The sequence below is a fragment of the Onthophagus taurus genome, chromosome 6 (genome assembly GCF_036711975.1).
Source record: "Onthophagus taurus isolate NC chromosome 6, IU_Otau_3.0, whole genome shotgun sequence".
NCBI lineage: Eukaryota > Metazoa > Arthropoda > Insecta > Coleoptera > Scarabaeidae > Onthophagus > Onthophagus taurus.
Genome location: NC_091971.1, coordinates 721,986 through 742,977, shown reverse-complemented (window position 1 = coordinate 742,977; position 20,992 = coordinate 721,986). Strand labels below are relative to the sequence as shown.

Genomic DNA, 20,992 nt, shown 5'->3' with positions numbered 1-20,992 from the left:
AGCTGCACGTCTCTCAAGACGACTAAACCCGAATTGTTCTAGGTCTTGTGTTAGTTCTAGTGATGCTGCTAGTACAAAACTACAACTAACACTAGACCAAGAACTAGAAACATTCGGGTTTAGCCACACGTCTTTCAAGACGGTCAAACCCGAATGATTCTAGTTCTAGGATTTGTGTTAATTCTAGTGCTAGTGCAAAACTAGAACTAACACTAGCCCTAGAAATACGGCTAAACCCGAAACTTCCTAGTTCTAGTTTTCATTCAATAAAGCTAGACAACAATGTAAGTCTGAATAACAACTAACACTAGACCTAGGAACATTCAGGTTATATTATTCAGGTTGTGATAGTGCTAGTTTTGCATTAACACCATCACAAACATAACTTATAACATTTTTAAGGGGCTTTTAGGGAAATCAATTAGGAAATTCTTTTTTTAATAAAACCATGGTTGTTTATTTAAAAGAATCTTTATTACTTTTAATCACTCCTACACAGTAGGTTGTCTTAATAAAAAAAACAAAAAACTTTTACTACACAGCAATATTTTATAATAAATGAAAATCTATTACTAATAAACACCAATTATTGTTAATTCACAGAAAGAAGTACAAGTGACAATTATTGGAACTATCAAATAAGAAAACGTGTAAAAACTATAATTGTACAAATTAATTATCATTAACCATCTCATCTTCCTTCAACTGTAAAACAATGAGAAAAAATTAATGTTAAATTTAATATAAATATAACAAAACTTACTGTAAGAACTCAAGTCAATTTCATCAGGTAATTCTGTAATGTTAACATCAAATCGATCTTGAACTTCGTTTAAAATTTTTGCGTCACTTTCTTCAGAGACGAAAGTAATCGCTAACCCTTTAGTACCAAAACGACCAGCTCGAGCCACTCTATGCAAGTAAGTATCAGAATCTTCAGGCATATCGTAGTTAAAAACGATGTTTACTCGTTCAATATCCATACCACGTCCAAATAAATTTGTAGCAACCAAAATTCGCTAAAAAAAAATAAAGAAATTAAAAAACTGAAACAGATCCAACCTCAAATTTTAGATACAAAGTCTTTTTTATTATTTCAGTGTAGGTTCTTACAACAATTAATAAATTTTCAGATGTCCCTACCTACATTCTCATCATAATTACTTAAACTAATAGTTTATAACAAATACTGTAAAACCTCGATATAATTAAGGTAGTGTCTGTTATGGCCAAATGTTAGTTTTATGAAAAGTTTTTAATTTGCACTTCAAAAAAACTAGAACTAACACTAGACCCGTCTTCAGACGCACAGCTAAACCCGAAACTTTCTGCTTCTAACAGTATAACTCTGAAGGTGTGTCCAAACATTGCGCGGTATTCGAGCGCGATATCTGGACGACGACGAGTGCGGCGTATCGTGTTGCAGCTATTGCTAACGAACATTTGCAGTAAACATTCGTGGGTAATCGTGTGTGGACGTGATGCTGCATACAAAAAGATGGATAACGAAACCTCGATTCGTTTAATTGAGGTATATGGATCATTGAAGATGTTGTGGGATCCACAAGAAAAAGATTACATACTACAATAAAATTAAAGATGAAGACCTACGGGACGAAATAGCCGAAAATTGTAATCTTCCTAAGAAGGAATTAAAGGCTAAAATGAAAAGTCTTTTAAGTTCGTATAGGCGAAAAAGAAATAGAGAAGAGAATAGCAATGTAAATGGATCAGGTTAGTTTAGAACCACTTTTACCACCTCTAATTAAAGTGGTTGATATCTTCAGCTAACGAATAGCGCAAAAATCGTGTTTTACCATCATATTTATCTTGCTGGTTTACCGGTTTGAGGTTCGGTATAAAAATTTATCAGTCGAATGGGTTCGACTCGTCTTTTACTAGATGGCGCATCATTTATATCCAGTGATGGGCGCTGGGTAAATATCTGACGGGTAGGTATTTATAAAATGGGCATTTATCCGGGTATTTACCCCGGCCCAGGGTAAATACCCAAACAGTACGTATAAAAGTGATACAAGTAAAAATATATCAATTTCCGAAAAAAATGAAGAGGAAGATGATGAAATGGGCATTGAAGACGAGGAATTGTCAACAATCGAAGACTTATTATCATCAGACGAATCTGCCGTAATTTAGATTAGATCAAGTCATTATGATTATCATCAAGCCATTGTTGGACATAGGCCTCCCCTATTCTGTTCCATTCGATTCTATTCTGTGCTGTCTGAATCCAATTGTTGTACTTTGCAACAATGTTGACCACATCAGTTGTTCTTCATTTCGGTCTTTGCGTTACTTTGAGCCTCCTGGCAGTGGCTACCGTTAATGGTAATGTTTTGGAGCCATATGTCATAAGCGGAAACAAGCATTGATTGAAAGCCTTTCTTTTCAAATATATAAGAATATCGCTCTTGAAGATGTCTCTAAGTTTCCCGTAGACTGTCCATGCGAGTGTGGTCCTTCTATTTAGTTCGTTTATTTGATTATCTCTCCATACACGAATCTCATGGCCAAGATACACATAGCTGTCAACCCTCTCAATCTCATTATCCCCAATGCTGATGTTAGACTTGAGAACAAGATTTGTCATAAATTTTGATTTCTTTACGTTAATATTTAGCCCGACTCTTGCACACACCTCCTTTAAGTCGTTTACCATTAGTTTCATCTCTCTAAGGCTATCCAAAATAAGAACTATATCGTCCGCGTAGCGTAAATTACTTAGGTATTTGCCATCAATGTTTCTGCCTTTTTGGGTCCAATCCAGTTGTTTAAATGCATTCTCCAGGACTGTGATGAACAATTTGGGTTCAACATTGTATCGCCTTGTTTTACTCACAATCAGTAAGTTTATGTAATTTTGCCGTCATTGTAACATTCTTGTAGATGTTATAAACAAGTTTGGTGTAACAATAATCGATAATCAAAACTGCCATCAACTCAATTTAAATTAAATTTTATAAATACCTCTAAATACCCATCTTGGGTAAATACCCTCGGGTATATATCCAGGAAATTTACCCTTGAAAATAAATACCCGGGTATTTAACAACACTGTTTATATCTAACAAGAAGTCCCTAGATTATCGAAGATTTGCCGCTATGTTGGCTCGAAAGTCAAGCGAGAAATTTATTTTTTCTCATGGTACTCTGAAGAGTCGAAAGCCCTTCTTAATGCTCTTTACTGCTATTTTTGCAACTCCAAAGGCAAAAAGTCGGCATTATTTTTGTAAATAAGTGGTGACATCATACTGTGTTAATTCCGTATAAGCATGCGTCAATAATAAATTTAGTTGTGACCCGTGATACCTTTGGCGCTGATAGCATACAACACAAGAACAGCTTCTTTACCGATTGAATTAATGTTCACATTTTTGATTTTTAATTGTCTAAGAAATAATCTAAAAACTGTTTATAGCAGGCTTGTAGTTTATTTATAACGAATAGTGACAAGAAGATTGAAAAGGAAAGTATTATTAATGTTAAGATTGATTAATGAAGTGAGTAACTAAAAGAAATAAAATCAGGGGTTGATATGTGTCTTTTTCCAAACAACCAAGTGAATTGTGCTTATTTATAAAATAATTTTGTGATTTAATTATAGTTTTTTATTACATACTTTTTTTACTTCATTTTATATGTTTTTTTATTTTGTTGTTTTACTTGTATGTAATTTATTTTATCAAATTTTGTTTTATTATTAACATTATAATACCTGTTACACTATATAATTGTTTTTTGATAACTGTGTATGTTGAAATTTTGCAGAAACAAATTCGCTATAAGCGAAAATTGTTTCTGTTTAATTTTATCATGCAGTTTTCAAAAATCAAGGAAATCATATTTGAAAGATTTTTAAAAATTCCCGCGCATGTTCACTAGCGCCATTGGTATCGCGGGTCACAACTAAAAACAGCGTTAAATCTAAAGGTGGAGAACACGCCATCTATATAAGTATATATATTTATTTAATCTATGGGTGACATGCACTGACAAGCTGTCAAACCGTCATTTTGGCTAGAATATTTCGAATACACAGGCTGCATGAACTCTGATAAACTAGGGACTTTAATCTTACCTCTGTTTTGACATAAACTAAAGTGCGCGGCATATCTTGCATATGTCGCGCACACGTTCTTTGATACGTCTAAACTGGCGCGCGGCAGAATTGTGTCCGACGAACACCGCGCAATGTGTGGACACACCTTAAATAACTACTATCTCTATACCTAGAACTAGAGACATTTGCCATACATATCTTAAGACGGCTAAAACCCGAATCTTTCTGGTTCTTGAGTGTTAGTTCCACTTTTAGTTCAATAAAATTATACAATAATGAATAACAATTAAAACTAAAACCAATATCCTTGATTTATACATTCTTTAAACAACTTGAGGAATACCCCAAATTTATCTATAAACATGGAATAGAGTAACTTGGGAAATAACCCGAGTTGCGTTTAATCTATAAACGCTATCGTTTATATTTAAATATACTGATATATTAAATAGATAATATTAATAGTATGACATAAAAATCCATCCTAACGAGGTCAGTTATACCAAGGTTTTACAGTAATTTTTGTTTCAATGAATAAAAATACCTTTTGGAAGTCCTTGAATTGCTGATACCTCGACAAACGTTCTTCTTGGTTCATGCCACGATGAATTCCAATTGCAGGAAAGTTTTGTTCAGTAAGAAGTTGAGCGAGGGCGACACAACGTTGAACAGATTTCACAAAAATAACCACCTTTCAAAATTATTAAAAAAGTATTAATAAAAAAAAAATTGGATTTTAAAATAAACTTAATAATAAAAATGAAATCAGTGAGAGAGTTCAAAATCATAGAAAATCAATATGTACGTGAATAGTTTACATCATTTAAATTTTTCTAAATTTAGTTTCTTCAATAAAACATTACAAACCTGATTAAACTCCAAAACATCAAGTAACTCAAACAATTTTTTATTTTTCTCATTTTCCTTTAATTTAACATAATGTTGTTGTAAACCGTGTAACGTCAATTTAGCTTCATCATCAACATAAACTTCCATGGGCTATAAACAGAAAGCAAATCAATCAAAAACGTTTACTACCTCATTTCCTTAAAAAGTCATTGTTTAATTCCGGAAATGAGGTATTATAATTGATATTATCAATTCTCCTTTTTTTTTGATTAAGGAGTAAAACCAAAACAACAAAGAATTTTAATGGATTTGAAGAAAAAAATAATAGTAATAAGGGAAAATGACTGATTAGAGAAAAGAAATTTAAAAAAAAAAAAAAAAAAACTGTAGTTACGAAGGTTTTTTTTTTTGTAAAATGCATCATTCCGTCGTACATACAGTTGTGTTGAAGGAATGTGTTTTTCAGAAAGATTCCCGACGCCGCACACCGCCTCACAATGTGTTTTCGGTCTCCAAAATGACACAATCATCACCTTATCCAAAAACAGGAAACAACAAAAAAAAACTCGCGACTTTCCAGAAATACTTTTTTCTTTTGTTGAAAAAATTTGTTTAAATGTAACAGAAAATTTTGAAGCACTGTAGCACAGCCAAGACATTTTTAATACAATTTTATATAGCATTTTAATCGCGAAAACCCTTTTCGATTTACAAAAATCTTCTTTCTTCAAAATCCACTTCTTGGCCCAGCCCAACCCATAGAACCTACTCGTAGGGCTACAGCGCTCTAATCCCATTGTCAAATCTTGCTTTTTTTTAGATTTTTGTGCTTTCTTAAGATATGAATTAAGATTTACGTTTTTATATGTATTGTGCATTTTTTTTGATATGTGAAATTTAATTTTAAACGAATTAATTCCCCCAAATTTTAAAGAAAAACTGTGACGCTCAAGTGACCGCTAACATGCAGGCGTGGGATTCCTTTGTAGTATAGAAATTGTCAATTACATCTTGCATAAATTTCTTGCAAACTGGACGAATATCTTTACTCAACGTTGCGCTGAACATCATAACTTGTTTTCCATGGGGTGTATTACGGTAAATTTCTTGCACATCTCTTCTCATATCTACAAAAAAATAATATACATTAACAAAATGATCTTAAACTCAAATTATTTTATTAACTTCAACGCAATATTCAGTGTAGGTCTAAATATCTATCAAAATATATTCAGATGTCCCTACCTAACATTCTCATCATAACAAAAAAAATCCAAAATTATATATTATCACAAACTAATTACCTAATAACTCAAGCATTTTGTCGCATTCATCTAAAATGAAATGCTTCAAATGTTTCAAATTTAGTTTCTTGGCGCGTACAAGGGCAAGAATCCTTCCGGGAGTACCAACGACAATATGAGGACAATTATTCTTCAAAATCTCTTCATCTTTTTGAATGGGTAACCCTCCAAAGAATACGCCCACCTTAATATTAGGCATATATTTGCTAAACCGTTCGTATTCCTTGCTAATTTGAAACGCCAACTCCCGAGTGTGACACATAACCAATACATAAACAACATTCTCAGTTGGTTCAAGTTGTTGTAACGTAGCCAAAACAAACACAGCCGTTTTACCCATACCAGATTTGGCCTGACACAAAATGTCCATGCCTAATACTGCTTGAGGTATACATTCATGTTGAACTAAAAACGAAATTTTAAAACATAATTTTATTGATTTATGAATCTATTTACCTTCCGAAGGATGTTCAAAACCACAATCAACAATCGCTCTTAATATTTCTGGTTTTAAAAGGAAATCTCTGAAGCCGGAACTGTGTATAGAAACATAAGTGCCTTTAACGCCTTTTTTCTGTTCAACAGTTCCATTTGCTTCGTTTGCGGTCTGCTCAGTTTGCTCTTCATCTTCATAATCGAGAAGGTCATCAGCGTCGGCCATTTTGTATGTTTTTTGAGTAGTTTTATTTACCACGGCAAAAAGAAACTAAAAAATCACCCCAACTTATTAAACACTACTATATATATTAAAAAGAGTTGCACATAAAACAACAGTACGCAATCAAATCAATTATAATAAAAAATGACCAAAAAAAGCAAATTTAAAAGTGACGCTTAACATAACCTAAAAAAGTTTTTGTTTATTCACAAAAAATATGCTTAATTTCAAATGTTAAATATCAAAACATCTTTATTAAGACAGTTTTATTAACGCTAATACAATTGATGCGATTGATTATGAAGGATAAAAAATTAAAAAATACAAGTAATAAATTACTTACGTACGCTACAACCGGACACCGTAACGGTTACAAACGAAATGAAGGATGTGACATCACAACTTATCAAAAGAACATGGCGGAAAATCAGGTGAGGAAACCAAAGAAAAATAAAATGTCCTAGTGTTTCCGAATTATACTCAAAAAAAATCAATAAATCTCTTTATTTGTATTAATACAGGATATTATTACAGTTTTTTTTTACATTTACAATGAATTTTGACTAATGACAATGATCTAATTCGAATCTAAGACCACAATAACCACAGGCATGATTACCAGGTTTATCCTAAAATTATTAAAATAAAAACAAATTAAGATACATTATTGTCTATTAATCGTTTTATTACCAAGTTGATGTAGACTTTCGGATGTCCGGTAGGTCCACTACCTCCGTCACACCAAACGACTCGTTCTTTGCATTTTATTGGTGGAACTTTATCGATTAAATCAATTGCAAAATTAGGATTTACGTGTTTTGGTCGTCCAATAAATCTGGCTAATCTATAATCGTTTTTATCCCATTTCTATAATAATCATAATAAATTCTTATAACACCACGATTTTATTTATGACTAACCTGTCCTGTATGAGTCACTTTTTCTTGGGGTACCCAATCAGAAGCGGACCTAATTTGCGAAAACGGCAATAATCGCCTGTTAAAGGTTGTAAGAATACGAATTTTCAACATTTTTATGATTTATTTTACAACATTTGACAGCACCCTGAAGTTTTTGCGGTTTTCGTTACATCATATAAGGAAATTAGGGAGTTTTGGTTTATTATGTTATACGTTTTAATCAAAATTTATTTATTAATAAACGTTTAAAAATGATATTAAGAGTATTTAAGTACATTATCTTATTTTAATATAAAACGTTAATTAATTTTGTATTTTATTTGTATTTGAGTGAGGTATTTTGCATTCTAGAGTTGGTATGTGTTTATGTTTATTTAGGTTAAGTTCCGGTTAATAAAACTTTACAAACAAAAAAATGAAACTAATTATATCAATTACTTTATTTATTATATTAATTAAAAATTGTATTAAATGCATATCTATAGATGAATTAGGTTATATATTATATTGTCCATGTATGGGTAAGTAATTATCAATAATCCATGTAAGAAATAAAGCTCAATAATTTTATAGGAAGATTTGGAAACCAAGCAGATAATTTTTTGGGGGCTTTAGGATTTGCACATGGTTTAAACAGAACTCTAGTCCTCCCGGCGTGGGTTGAGTATCGTTATGGAGAACCTCGCTCAATCCAAATACCTTTTGATACATATTTTAAAGTAAAACATCTTAAAGAATATCACAAAGTTATTACAATGGAAGAATTTATGAAAGACATATCACCAATAATTTGGCCTAAAGATAAACGAATATCTTTCTGTTACACACCCCGAGGGGATACTGAAAGTTGTAATGCAAAAGAAGGAAACCCTTTCGGCCCATTTTGGGATACTTACAATATAGATTTTGTAAGTTCGGAGTTTTACGGACCTTTACATTATGATGTTCATCATCATGATATGATTGAAAAATGGAATGAAAGATATCCAAGTAAAAAATGGCCTGTTTTGGCGTTTACTGGGGCTCCAGCTAGTTTCCCTGTTCAATTAGAAAACAAAGTACTACATAAATATTTGAAATGGTCAGATTTAATTGATCAAAAAGCAAACGATTTTATAAAAAATGTTCTCCCAAAAGGTGCTTTTATCGGAATCCATTTAAGAAATGGCGTCGATTGGACAAGAGCTTGCAGCCACATTCCACAAAGTCCCAATTTATTTGCCGCCCCACAATGTCTCGGTTATCAAAACGAACACGGTAAAGCCACATCGGAAATGTGTATGCCACCAAAAGACTTAATTTTAAGACAGTTAAAACGAATAATCAAAAAATATAATCACGATCCGGATAAATACAAAGTGATTAAATCGATTTTTATCGCTTCCGATAATAATTATATGTTAGAGGAGCTAACTGAAGGATTGAGGCAGAGCAATGTGGGGATTTTTAAATATCCCCAACATAATCCTCACGTCGATTTGGCTATTTTAGGACGGTCGAATCATTTTATCGGGAATTGCATTTCTTCGTTTTCAGCGTTTGTGAAACGGGAAAGGGACGGGTATGGCTTTCCAAGTTCATTTTGGGGATTTCCTAGTAAAAAAAATGCTAAAAGTCATGATGAATTGTAAAAGAAAATGTTTTTTTTTGTGATTTTATAAAAAATAATAAAGCAATAATAAGTATACTTTATTTTTTTTATTACTATACTTTACAGGTATTATTTAGAGGGGCACAAATGGTTGGTAATGGGTCTTGAGGAGAGTCTAGATGCTGACTATTAGGCTGTACTAAAACTCTGAGCAATACTCACAGTTTATTCAAGACGCCCCAACAAATCCTACCTCCACCTCTCCTACCTCTCAGTATAGCTAAACAAGAATGATTCTAGTTCTAGTGTTAGTTCCAGTCATAGTGCTAGTGTTAAACTAGAACTAAGACTAGACCAAGAACTAGAAACATACGGGTTTAGCCGCACGTCTCTCAGTATGGCTGAACTCGAATGATTCCAGGTCTTGTGTTAGTTCCAGTGATAGTGCTAGTTCTAGTTTTAATTTAATAAAAATATATAACATAGTAATATCTTATGCTAACTAGCGCTACCTAAATGTTTCTAGTTGTCGGCCTAGTGTTAGTTCTAATTTTTAGACTGGAATCATTAGAAATAACGCAAGACCTAGAACTAGAATCATTCGGGTTTAGCAGTCTTGAGAGACGTGCTGCTAAATCCGTCTTCAGATGCACGAAGATTAAGGTTTGCAAACGGCCGTCATTTTAGTAAACGTAAAATTTGTACATTTACGTTTGCCAACAAAATTCACCGTAATAAAACCGTGAATAGTTTGCGTTTGACAAGGTAAATCGTTTGCAAACGTTGACAGTTGGAGAACGTAGCCAACGTTTCCATAAGTTCCAATTTGCACTTTAGTATTTATTTTAATTAATTTTGTATAGATATAAAGCTAAAAATCTTCTTTTTAAAAACGATCATTTAAACATCAATGTGATATAAACTGATTTCAAATCATAACTTGATTGTTGCCAACTTTATAATTTTGACAGGTATTGTCAAATAAAAATGTTCAAGTGTCAAAGTGCTGTCAAATAAAATCCGAGTTTAATTTTGCTTTTTGTAATAATATTATAACAATAAAAATAATTAGTGGTAAAAAAGTAAGATAAGATAATTGATAAGATAAGGTATCAATTTTCAACAAAAAAAAGTTTCTATTATAATGTTTTAACTTTAAAAATTAGTTTTGAGATGAAATATTTAAGACCTAACATAAAAATTTAAGATATAAAAGAAAAAAAAAGGAGTAGGCAGGTAGAAAAATTCACAATACTAACCTAACCTAACATTTTCTTTCATCTTCCTCACTTCTACTTTTCGTTTCTCTCTTTCAATGTATTTTGTAATCGTGGAAATCCCATCATATGAAAAGAGATAAAGTTTAAAAAAGCTAAATTGATATTCAAAAAATTCTCAAGAAGATAGAAAAAGATAGAGGTGAACAAAGAAATCGCGGCTGATGTTGGTCCGGTTGCGTACGCACAAACTTGACGGCGTATTTTTTCATGACATCAACTTCCGCTATTAATAAACGTCGTCGATACGGTCGAAAATCGAAACTAATACTGGTATCGGTCTCGACCTTACCGACCGATCGACCGGCCGTTGACGCCTAAGTTCGTGTCGCATCGACAAGGACGCGACGCGATTGGTCGCGGACACGTTGAAAGTAGGTTGTGACGTCATTTCGAGAACCTATAAGTAGAACCGAGAACGTTAATAGCCGCATTCTAGTAGAAAGTGTCGATCGAACGTGATCATAACGTAATTAAAATAAAAAAATCGAAACTTATTGAGAAAAAACGGCCAACTTTAACATTAATTTTTTTTTATTTCGAAATCGTGATTTGAGTGACGCACCTTTCTTGTGTTTGAGGTTAAGATTGTTATAAAAAAACTTTGTGACTCATAGAAGATAAAACATGGCAAGTGAAGCGCAAAGGTTGATTGGAATTTCGTTGACGAAGATCGCCCAATCAAGAACGAACAGAGCCGGAGTTAGTTTGCATAAAAATTTATTGGTGGCAACTGTGTTACAAAAAGCTCGTTTTATTTTTATGGAAGAAGCGTATAATATGGTCCATTATCAAACACCTATTACATCCGTTCAACCAATGATGCCCATTTCTTACCAACAAACGATCAACAATGACGAACAAGAAGATCTCGTGGCTGTTACGGCCGAAGAAGTCGGAATCGAACCGACTCCCACACCCGGAAATGCCGAAGAAACTAATAATTTAGATTTTTTACAACCGTCCTCATGCGAAAAATGTACAGAGAATCAAAATAAAGAAAATCAACCACCTATTTCATCATCATCATCACCACCAACACAACCAACAGCAACAACAACAGAATTAACTTATTTGGATTTGGATAAAACTAATTTATTAAGAAACTCAACTTCACCAACATCTTGTTTAAAGCGACGAAGAGCTGTATCTGATTGGGAAACGGAAGAAGCCGTTCAATCAATTTTACCGAAAAAAAGTAAATCCGAAGACGGCGATGATTCGGTGTTCCTCGATGATGCAACGATTTTATCGGAAACGATTTCTAAAGAGGTCCAAGAACAACAGCAAAAAGAAGAAAATTCGACGACGAATTCCGGATCTGCGATGGAAATTGATCGAATTACTTCGTTGGTGTCGATTTTTAGTTTTGGTGTCGGAGGAGGTGGTGGTGAACAAAAATTAACGCGTTCAATGTCGACTCCCGATTTGTGTTCTTCCCAAGCCAAAGACCCAGGTAATGACGTGCTACAGCAGCGGCCCTTTCTTGCCATGACCGTGTAACCAAATTAAAAAGAAAAGAAAAAAAAAACGAAATTGATGAGATATGTAAAAAAATTCAAACACGTGAAGGCCTTAACGAATTTTAAATGAAAAATTAGTGATCTCTCAAATTGAAGATGAAAAATAAAATTAATTCATTCAAACTCTTAATTTATTTTATCCGGGCATTAAATTAAATTTGTGCGACTAAAAAATTATTTTATTTTAAATTTGGTTTTAAAAACGTTGCCAACTGCGCATTTCACCGTAAAAAATGAAAAAATACCCTAGAAAAGTCACTAACATTCCAGAGAAAACAAAAAAATAACTCGTCGTCGACAAGACTCGATCGTTCTAGATCGTGAAACAACGCCATCTAAACGGCGACATGCGCAGTTACGTGCTAAACTGAGAAGAAACAAAAAATCCCCTTCCTCCAATCAGCTCGCTACCTTGATCCGATGACGAACTTTAATAAATGAAAAAAAATCCACCTTTTTTTTGTGTAAATATTAAATTTAATGAAAAAATATCGTCGATTATGTATATCTCTTAAAAAGAAACTTACGGCTCCGTTTTAGGAGTTAATTTTACGTAATTTTATTATTTGTACTTTATTATGATATTATTGTATAGTATATAAAATAAATTTTTTGCAATATAAATTTATTTTGTTTTATTATGATTTCAATTTTTTTTTACTAAAATGTGCAGATAAGATGTGTTATTTTTTGAATGACTGTACCTTTTCGGAGGTATGACTCAAATCAAGACACGTGCACCGACAGATGGATGTGACGTCATCGAAGAGGGTAGGTAGTAGTTGAAAGTTTCAAAACCCTTCTCTAGAATTTTATTCTCATTTTCAGGGCTCATTCAGGTTTCATCTCAAATTATTTAAATTAATCTTCAAATCCATCATTTCAGGTTTTTAATATACAGGTGTCCCATCGGTTGTGGTATAGGCTTTTTTGACATTTAAATTTCAAAATAGAAACTCCAAATTCGATATATATTTAGCCACCCTACTTGGCTAGTTGATGATATCAAATAAATTTTTTATTGCACGGTTTGCCAGTAATTGCAAAAATGTCAAAAATTATACCATATGATCATAGTAAAGTAAATTCACACAAAAAAAAGCGATTTTTTCAAAAATTTAGGGTATCGTGGACCCAGACTAGGAGCCGCTCATTTATTGCCAGTTGGGTAATAAACCAACCAACCAGGTAAGTGGTGAGGCTTAACATTAAACTTATTTTAAAATGAATATAGCTGGTCGGTCGGTTTATTACCACAAGTAGGGTGATTTAATACATATCGAATTTGGAGTTTTTATCTTGAAACATAGACGTCAAAAAAGCTTAAAAAGCCACAACGGATGGGACACCCGGTATAACGAATATTTATTTTTAAGTTGTACTATAGATAGAATGCAACTCAGGTTGCATTCTATCCAAATGATTCTAGTTCTAGGTATAGTGTTAGTTCCAGTGACAGTGTTAGTGTAAAACTAGAACTAACAATAGACCTAGAACTAGAATCATTCGGCTTTAGCCGTCTTGAGAGACGTTCGGCTAAACCCGAATGATTCTAGTTCTAGGTCTAGTATTAGTTCTTATGATAGTGCTAGGTAGCGCTATTTAGCACTAGATATTATTGCGTTACATATTTTTATTGAACCAAAACTAGAACTAACACTAGACTGTAAGTTTAATATTATTTTTTGTTTTTCTTCATTGTTTAAAGATATTTTACGCACACCTTTACATTTTACGTCAATCGTAGTCCGCATACGCAACTAAAGACCTTCAAGGAGATCTCGTGCAGGAACTAAAAACTTCACACTCAACTGCAACTACCTCAATCTCCAAATGTGGACGTAATGAGTCGATGAATACAACGGACTCGATTTGGTTTTAAATGTTGACTCGATTCCGATGAATAATGATGTCATAGTTTAAAGTGAGAAGGTAAATCCTGGGTGATTTTATGCTCAGTGAGTTGTTGGGTTTTATTGAAAATGTTTTATTCCTTTTCTTAAAAAAAAAGAATAAGTAATTAATAAAGGTAAACGGGAATTTCCAAGTACTCTTGTTTTTTTTTACTTATTAACATTTTCTTATTACTTCCTGAAACAACAAAAATAGAAAGTTTAATTTTTTTTTATTTTAAGACGTCTTACTCAGATCGTCGAGTGGGACCGATGTTGCAAAAAAAAAAACAGAATAAAAATATTTACATTTTTTTTCTGGTTACTAATTCAAATGTTTATATCATCCTTGCCAAAAATAAAAATGAATGCGAAAAATAATTTTAATCGATTTAAAACCCTTGGGTAGCATTAATCATTGTGTAGCGTGAACTTTGCGGTTTTATTGCGTTAGTTCTTGCTTACACACCGTACACGTAATGCGAGCGCGATTTTATTATATTATTAAAAGAACCGCTACGTTTCTTTCGTAAGAAGTTTCGTTATTGCATAATTACAACTAGAATGTGTCCACTTTATATTCATTTTCAAACAATATGAGTTATTACAAGGTATTGAAATTTACAAGTCGTAATTCAAATTCATTTTTAAGATACAGTAAAAAATTAAATTGACGTTTTTAATGTCAAAACTAAAATATAACCTAAAATAAAATTAAACGTCAAATTTGACATTAATATTATGTGACCATAGAATATATAGAGTGAGTTAAGGGAGATGTCATTGTAAAGCGGAAATATTAAAGTGATAACAATCACAAATCAATTTATAATTAATTCAAATTAAGTTATAATAAAATGATTACGTCAATCAACATTATATTTAATTGCAATTAGACAATATATAGTAGATAGATTTGAAATAGATTTGAGAGCTTTGCCCTAACCTCACTTCTTTATTGTTACATTTATCTAGGTTACCTTTTTTTATTTAAATGATAATAGGTGTACAGCTAAACTCGTCGGAAGTAAAACGTGACTCATCATCCAGAGTTCGATTTTCGTCACTCGGAAAGGGTTTAAATTTAGACTCCCCCTCTTACAAGTTTGAATACTTAGAATATCTCTCTCGGGCTATTCCCGGACGAAAAACCGCTTCAAGTCGTCATTTAAAAACATCATCAATTTTTTTTTATACATCACATTTTAACAATGAAATATATTTACTCGAAAAAAAAAGAGGAAACTATATTATACATATAAGTAACACAATATTCATGCAGGTTCAATCTTATCTTATTGCCCCGAGACTGATAACCCAATAAATATATGTTATTTTATTGATAACAAAAACGCTACAATATTCTCTCACCAAATCCTTTTTAAGATAATTTGTTTTATTTAAAACCAATTTATTTCAAATATACATTGTTAATTTTGACATTTTTAATCTTAATATAACAATATATTTATATAAAATGGTTTACATGCCACGTTATTTAGTCACGGAGCACGAGGTCGACGATGATCGTGAATGGACGCGTCTATTCGAGGCGCCGCGACGTTGTGACGTCAGTAAGAGAGCAATTCCCCCCACTCTTCATTTTTTTTCCAACGCCATCTCCACCTATACCTACAAATATAGGAAAAATATCGACCAAAGGGATGTGCGTCATCACGATGTAAGTTAAAGATTCGTTAACAAAACGATTCAACGTCTTTTTAAGGCTATGTTTGTTTCAACCGGTCAATTTAAAATTATTTTTTTATCTAACACATAAATTATCGATTCCGTAAGATTGTTAAGTCATCATTACCAATTTTTCTTTTATTTAAGAAATAAATCATATTTTTTAATTCTTCGTTATCTTGATGATTGAAGCGATTGTTTCATTGTTATCTTTTGTTTTGCCATTGTAAAAATGTCTATATCTGCCATTGATAGCAGACACAGAGAGTTTTTACGTTCAAGGTCGATTTACACGCGCCGAGCACGTTTTCTCCGCTACGATGACGTTCCTATTGACGATTTTTTCCAATATTCCCCTTAAAAAATGACGCAAAAATACCAACGTGACGTTCACAATTATGAAATTTGTTTATTAAAATTCATGTTTGATACAAAAATTCTCATTCATTCATTTGATTGGTTTTACTATTACAGTTTTTAATATTTATTAACAAATTTTTCAACAAATTTATATTTTTATTTTCTTTTGAGTTGGTAGTCTCGATAGGAAATAACCTAAAACGTCAATTTGACGTAAATTTTGCAAATCTACTTATTTCGTTCAAGTAGAATTTTTTTTTTATAATTTTGTTTATGATAAATGTTATTTAAATATCGAGGGTTATTTAATTAATAATTTTCATTGTTCTGTCGATGTACTACCTCAACTATGTGCGCGCGCACTTCACATATAACCAATCACGTTCAAGGTAATCGTAGTGATAAATTTAAATATGCGTTTCTAATTTTGAAATAATTTAGAGTAATTATTAAGCTTAAAAATTATGACGATTAATTTAAAAGATTTAAAATCCTACTAAAACTAACCTAATAATAAAATAAAAACATTTATTGACAGTTGACATTACATCCTAACCTAACAATTTAGAGTGCGTGCGCATATTGTCAAAAATACCGTTCAAGGTCGTAAAGCGATAATTTAAATTTGTCCTAATTATTAAATAAATTAATGAATTGGAGTAGTTTGTTAAACAATTTAACCTAAAAATATATTTTGAAATTTCGCAAAAGTGCGTTAATTTGTTTTTTTTTTGTTTTAATCGAGCGAGTTTTAGCGAGAGTCGTCACCGGAATGGAAAAGTACGCGACCTTCCCGAAGGCATAACGTAAAAAGATTGAACTGTTGCGTAGAGAGGCTGCTACCATTACTACGTTTGATGTTAAAAACCAGATAAGATTATCAAAACTGATTTTTACGAATTGTTTTTTTATTCTTTATTTTTTCCACAACAACAAACAAATTTTTATTATGTTTTAAATGAGATAATAAAATTTAAAAAAATAATTATGACTAATACGTACCACCATTTTGATGAAGTATCCTTCCTTTGGAATCTTGACAAGGAAAGAAATAATGAGAGAGAGAGAAAGCATCGTTGACCTGTGCAGCAGCAGCAGCAAACTAAGAAACCGTTAGACATCACACGGTCTCTCGTCACAACATTACGAATAAACTGCAAACTACAATTCGCCACACTCGTTTTATCTTCTTTTTTCTATACATCTTCTTCTTTTTCATCGAGAAGAAAAACAAGAAAGAAGAAGAGTTTATTAACCTTTATGTTGCATTTTTTGTTTATTTTTTGAACGCGATTTTTTTTAACGTTTTTATCAAGTAGGAAAATCGAAACAAAGACTAACTCTAAAACTAAAATAGGATACTTTCTCTTCTCTTACTTACTATATCTATGTATACAGTATAGTTACTATGGCGACGTAGAAAACTATCAAGTGCGGCCGCGATGAAAATAAAAAAAAGAAAGACAGAAGAAAAAATCATAAGCCTTCTAGAAACTAGAGATGACCCAGAGCCCTACTTCTTCGACATGGTCTGCATTTTGCGGATGTTACTTTATACATAACCTAAAAGATAAATCGTGATCACTTTAAATATCTGTTTATGATATAAATAATTTTTTTATATAAATAATAAAAAAAAACTTAGTTATCTAATTTCAACGTCAAAAGGTGACGTTGTATGTATAATTGTCAAATGACAATACTACCAATTCAAATTTTTTTTAAATATAAATCATAATCAATTTTAGTAAACTAAACATAATTATATTTTCATGTAGTAATATTAATTCTTAACGTTTTATAAATAAAAAAAGTAAACTACCAAGTACTTTTGCATTAATTTCAATAAATATTCATCAATTTTAGTAAAATAAAAGTCACTATAATTTGACGTTTAAATGTCAAGAATACGTTCATTAATAACTTCTTAAAATAAAATTTGGTATAAAATTAAATGTAAAAATAAGGCAAAGAAACGGTCCAAATGAAGAAACCGTTGGAACAACCGGCACTCTCCTTTTATTTTAAAACCCCCTGAATAACTTCCGGTTTCGGTCTACATCCGGTCGGGCAAAATTCATCCAATAATAGCCAAACGGAGATCTTATTATTAGACAATGTTTTTAAAGAGAACAATATAAAATCTACAATAAAAGCTAACATAAAATAAATAATAAAAACAAAATGTGTCAAACCTAACATAACCTAATTTATAAAATTCCATAAAATGTTATTTAATTCCTTTGAATTAGATTTAAATACTGCGTAATATTATTTTTAATAACCTGAAATACGAAATTAATAAAATCCTTATTGAATATCTCGATCGAAAACGTTTCAATACAGTTATACAGCCTCCCACCTACTATTTTTAGCGGCTCTCCTCGGAAACAGTTGAAACGCGCGCGTCGTCGTCCTATGGTAGAAGAAGGGGGAAAAACGTAGGGAATGGTAAGGGGCAACGAGGGGAGGGGGAAAAGAAGGCACGTCGAGACAGGCAGAGCCCCCTATGCGCTCTCTTTATATCGTGTAGCTTTGCGTCTGCATTGTTGCGCCCTGAGTTCATTCAAGGTGAACAACTACAAACTCACACATATGGAGAAAGGCACGTACACACACATACAAAAACAATAACGAAACGACGACGACGCGCGCGCAACTTGACTTGATCTTGCGATTCGATTCTGTCTCTTCCCACAAAGATATTTTAACTTTTATTAAAAAATAGAATTTATTAATTCAAATAAAATTTTTTTTAATAAATTTATAAATATATCTTTTTTTAATTAAAAATTCATTTTAAGCATAAGCATTAATCATCCTATTACACATGACAAATGTTTTAATAATTTCCCAATCTAGTTACACAAATCTACTTTGTATAGGTGAAGTAACTTGGTTTTTTTCTCCCTCTTTCTTTCCTCCTCGCGCAGTTTCTCTTTCTCTCTGTAAACATTGTTATCGCTTTTAGATAAAGACTTTCCGGTGAGTAGTATCTCCACGAATAGTCATCGGAAGATAAAACTTATAACATCGTAACGATGACTCATGCACTTTATCATTATAATATTACTTAAAAAACACCTGTAGGTACCTATTAGTTATTAATATAAACAATAAATTAATGTTGGCGAGAAGGAACGCAAACAAAAAACCGTTTCGAAAATAGAAAAAGACAGAGAAACGGATAGTTGCAAGGACACTGGGTCATTCTTCACCGAAGTGAAAGCTGCACCAAAGCAACACAGTAAAGATATAATACTAAAAGTCTTTTAAACCGAGTGTCTACTAGAAAATTAAAATCACGCTGCGTTGAGGCAACAAGTTATCGTATTATTAAATAAACCGACGAGTTAAGCACGGAAATCAATGCGGATGGAGAATGAGCAGCCTAAAATAGGGGGTTAGGTTTATTGTGTTCTGTTGGTTCAAGGTTCAAGGGTGCCGTATTTCCCCTACGGGTGATTCATAAATAAATACAATACATAATAGGTGGACAGATGAAGCGGGAGGGAAGGAAACTCTGTGGACAAATCCGGTGGCGTCTCATCTCCCGAAAAACTTTCCTCTCTTTTACACCCCTCTGTTTATAACGCCGCTTCTTCGGTTTTCTTTCTTTTTTCTTTAGGATAAATCAATAACAAATAATGGGTTTCACAGTCGAAGAAAAATTAAGAAAAGAAAATAAGAAATGGAAAATCGAGTGTTGTAATGATTATAGTGATTAACTCGTCACGCTTTCCATTAGATTTGAAGTAAATAAACAGTGTCGAAGAGTTAGTTAATCAACACAACACAATCTAACCTATAAAAATATTTGATAAAATACGATTAAATTACATACAGTGAATTTTACTTAAGATGCAATATACAAAAGCATATTTTCATAGAAACTTATTTACTTTGTCCCACATAAAATGCAACATGTCAATAGTATTTGACACTAGAAACATTATGTTGCATATTTTTATTAAATTAAAACTAGAAGTAACACTAGACCTAGACTAGAATCATTCGGGTTTAGCCGTCTTGAGAGACGTGCGGCTAAACCCAAATGATTCTAGTTATAGGTATAGTGTTAGTTCTAGTTTTACACTTGCACTGTCACTAGAACTAACACTAGACTAGGTAGTTTCGTAACTATGGTTACTGCATTAATATATCGCGAGTTATATGAATTTCCCGGTATTAATTTTATGAAAATACACTTAACTTAGATTAATGATGAGATTAACCTAAACGTCAATTTAAATCTGTCAAATTTTTGAGAGTTGTCAAAACTGTTTGGTTAACTACAATTAATGTTGTTTGATGCACACAACGATATTTTAAGACCTTCCTCAGTTAAAGATTGACGAAAAACACGACGAGAAATCATTTCGTTCATCTAATGCAACAATCAACTACATTCAAGGTCACTTCAATAAATTAAAAATTATAATCAAATAAAACTTAAATATTTTTTGACACATGACATAACCTATTCATTTAGAATGTGCGCGCATCTAATCACGTTCAAGGTTGTTAAGTGCTTAATTATTTTAATTTATTTATAACTTTTTTCTTCATAAATAATTATTAATCATCGTAAGCTGTTTTTGTTTTTGTAATACAAGAAAATTTGCGATAAATTAGTTTGAAATGGAAAATGCATCATTGTAATAATCATAGTGATTAACTCGTCACGCTTTCCACTAGATTTGAGGTAAGTAAACATTGTCGAAGAGGCATAGTCGTGTAATCAAAACAATCCAATAAAAATTTTAGTTAAGATACAATTTATGTCTTAAATTGGCACAAATAATTTAACGTATAAATTTTAAGTTGGTAGTATTTATTAATCACAAC

At 32.0% G+C, this 20,992-nt stretch overlaps 4 protein-coding genes and 1 long non-coding RNA gene across 5 annotated transcripts; 2 read left to right on the top strand and 3 right to left on the bottom strand.

Moving 5' to 3' along the window:
* Positions 1 to 452: 452 nt before the first annotated feature.
* On the bottom strand, positions 453 to 7,320 carry LOC111414668 (ATP-dependent RNA helicase 25E). Its single transcript, XM_023046066.2, has 8 exons — positions 7,236 to 7,320; positions 6,691 to 6,940; positions 6,235 to 6,639; positions 5,939 to 6,057; positions 4,949 to 5,080; positions 4,626 to 4,772; positions 764 to 1,019; positions 453 to 705 (listed from the first exon to the last, which is right to left on the bottom strand). Exons 2-8 carry the CDS (start codon positions 6,893 to 6,895, stop codon positions 692 to 694), a joined length of 1,278 nt encoding a protein of 425 aa, XP_022901834.1. The 5' UTR covers positions 6,896 to 6,940; positions 7,236 to 7,320; the 3' UTR covers positions 453 to 691.
* Positions 7,321 to 7,381: 61 nt separating this feature from the next.
* LOC111414670 (NADH dehydrogenase (ubiquinone) 13 kDa A subunit) lies at positions 7,382 to 7,981 on the bottom strand. Its single transcript, XM_023046069.2, has 3 exons — positions 7,813 to 7,981; positions 7,583 to 7,759; positions 7,382 to 7,521 (listed from the first exon to the last, which is right to left on the bottom strand). The coding sequence occupies exons 1-3, from the start codon at positions 7,921 to 7,923 to the stop codon at positions 7,456 to 7,458; spliced, it is 354 nt and encodes a 117-aa protein (XP_022901837.1). The 5' UTR covers positions 7,924 to 7,981; the 3' UTR covers positions 7,382 to 7,455.
* Positions 7,982 to 8,175: 194 nt separating this feature from the next.
* LOC111414669 (O-fucosyltransferase 1) lies at positions 8,176 to 9,499 on the top strand. The gene is made up of 2 exons (XM_023046068.2): positions 8,176 to 8,333; positions 8,386 to 9,499. Exons 1-2 carry the CDS (start codon positions 8,228 to 8,230, stop codon positions 9,441 to 9,443), a joined length of 1,164 nt encoding a protein of 387 aa, XP_022901836.2. The 5' UTR covers positions 8,176 to 8,227; the 3' UTR covers positions 9,444 to 9,499.
* Positions 9,500 to 11,111: 1,612 nt separating this feature from the next.
* LOC111414651 (immediate early response gene 5-like protein) lies at positions 11,112 to 12,827 on the top strand. Its single transcript, XM_023046046.2, has one exon. The coding sequence runs from the start codon at positions 11,308 to 11,310 to the stop codon at positions 12,181 to 12,183; it is 876 nt and encodes a 291-aa protein (XP_022901814.2). The 5' UTR covers positions 11,112 to 11,307; the 3' UTR covers positions 12,184 to 12,827.
* Positions 12,828 to 15,457: 2,630 nt separating this feature from the next.
* Positions 15,458 to 17,748, bottom strand: LOC139430093 (uncharacterized). The gene is made up of 2 exons (XR_011640651.1): positions 17,147 to 17,748; positions 15,458 to 16,140 (listed from the first exon to the last, which is right to left on the bottom strand). It is a non-coding gene; the product is annotated as an uncharacterized lncRNA (long non-coding RNA).
* Between the last annotated feature and the right edge of the window lie 3,244 nt (positions 17,749 to 20,992).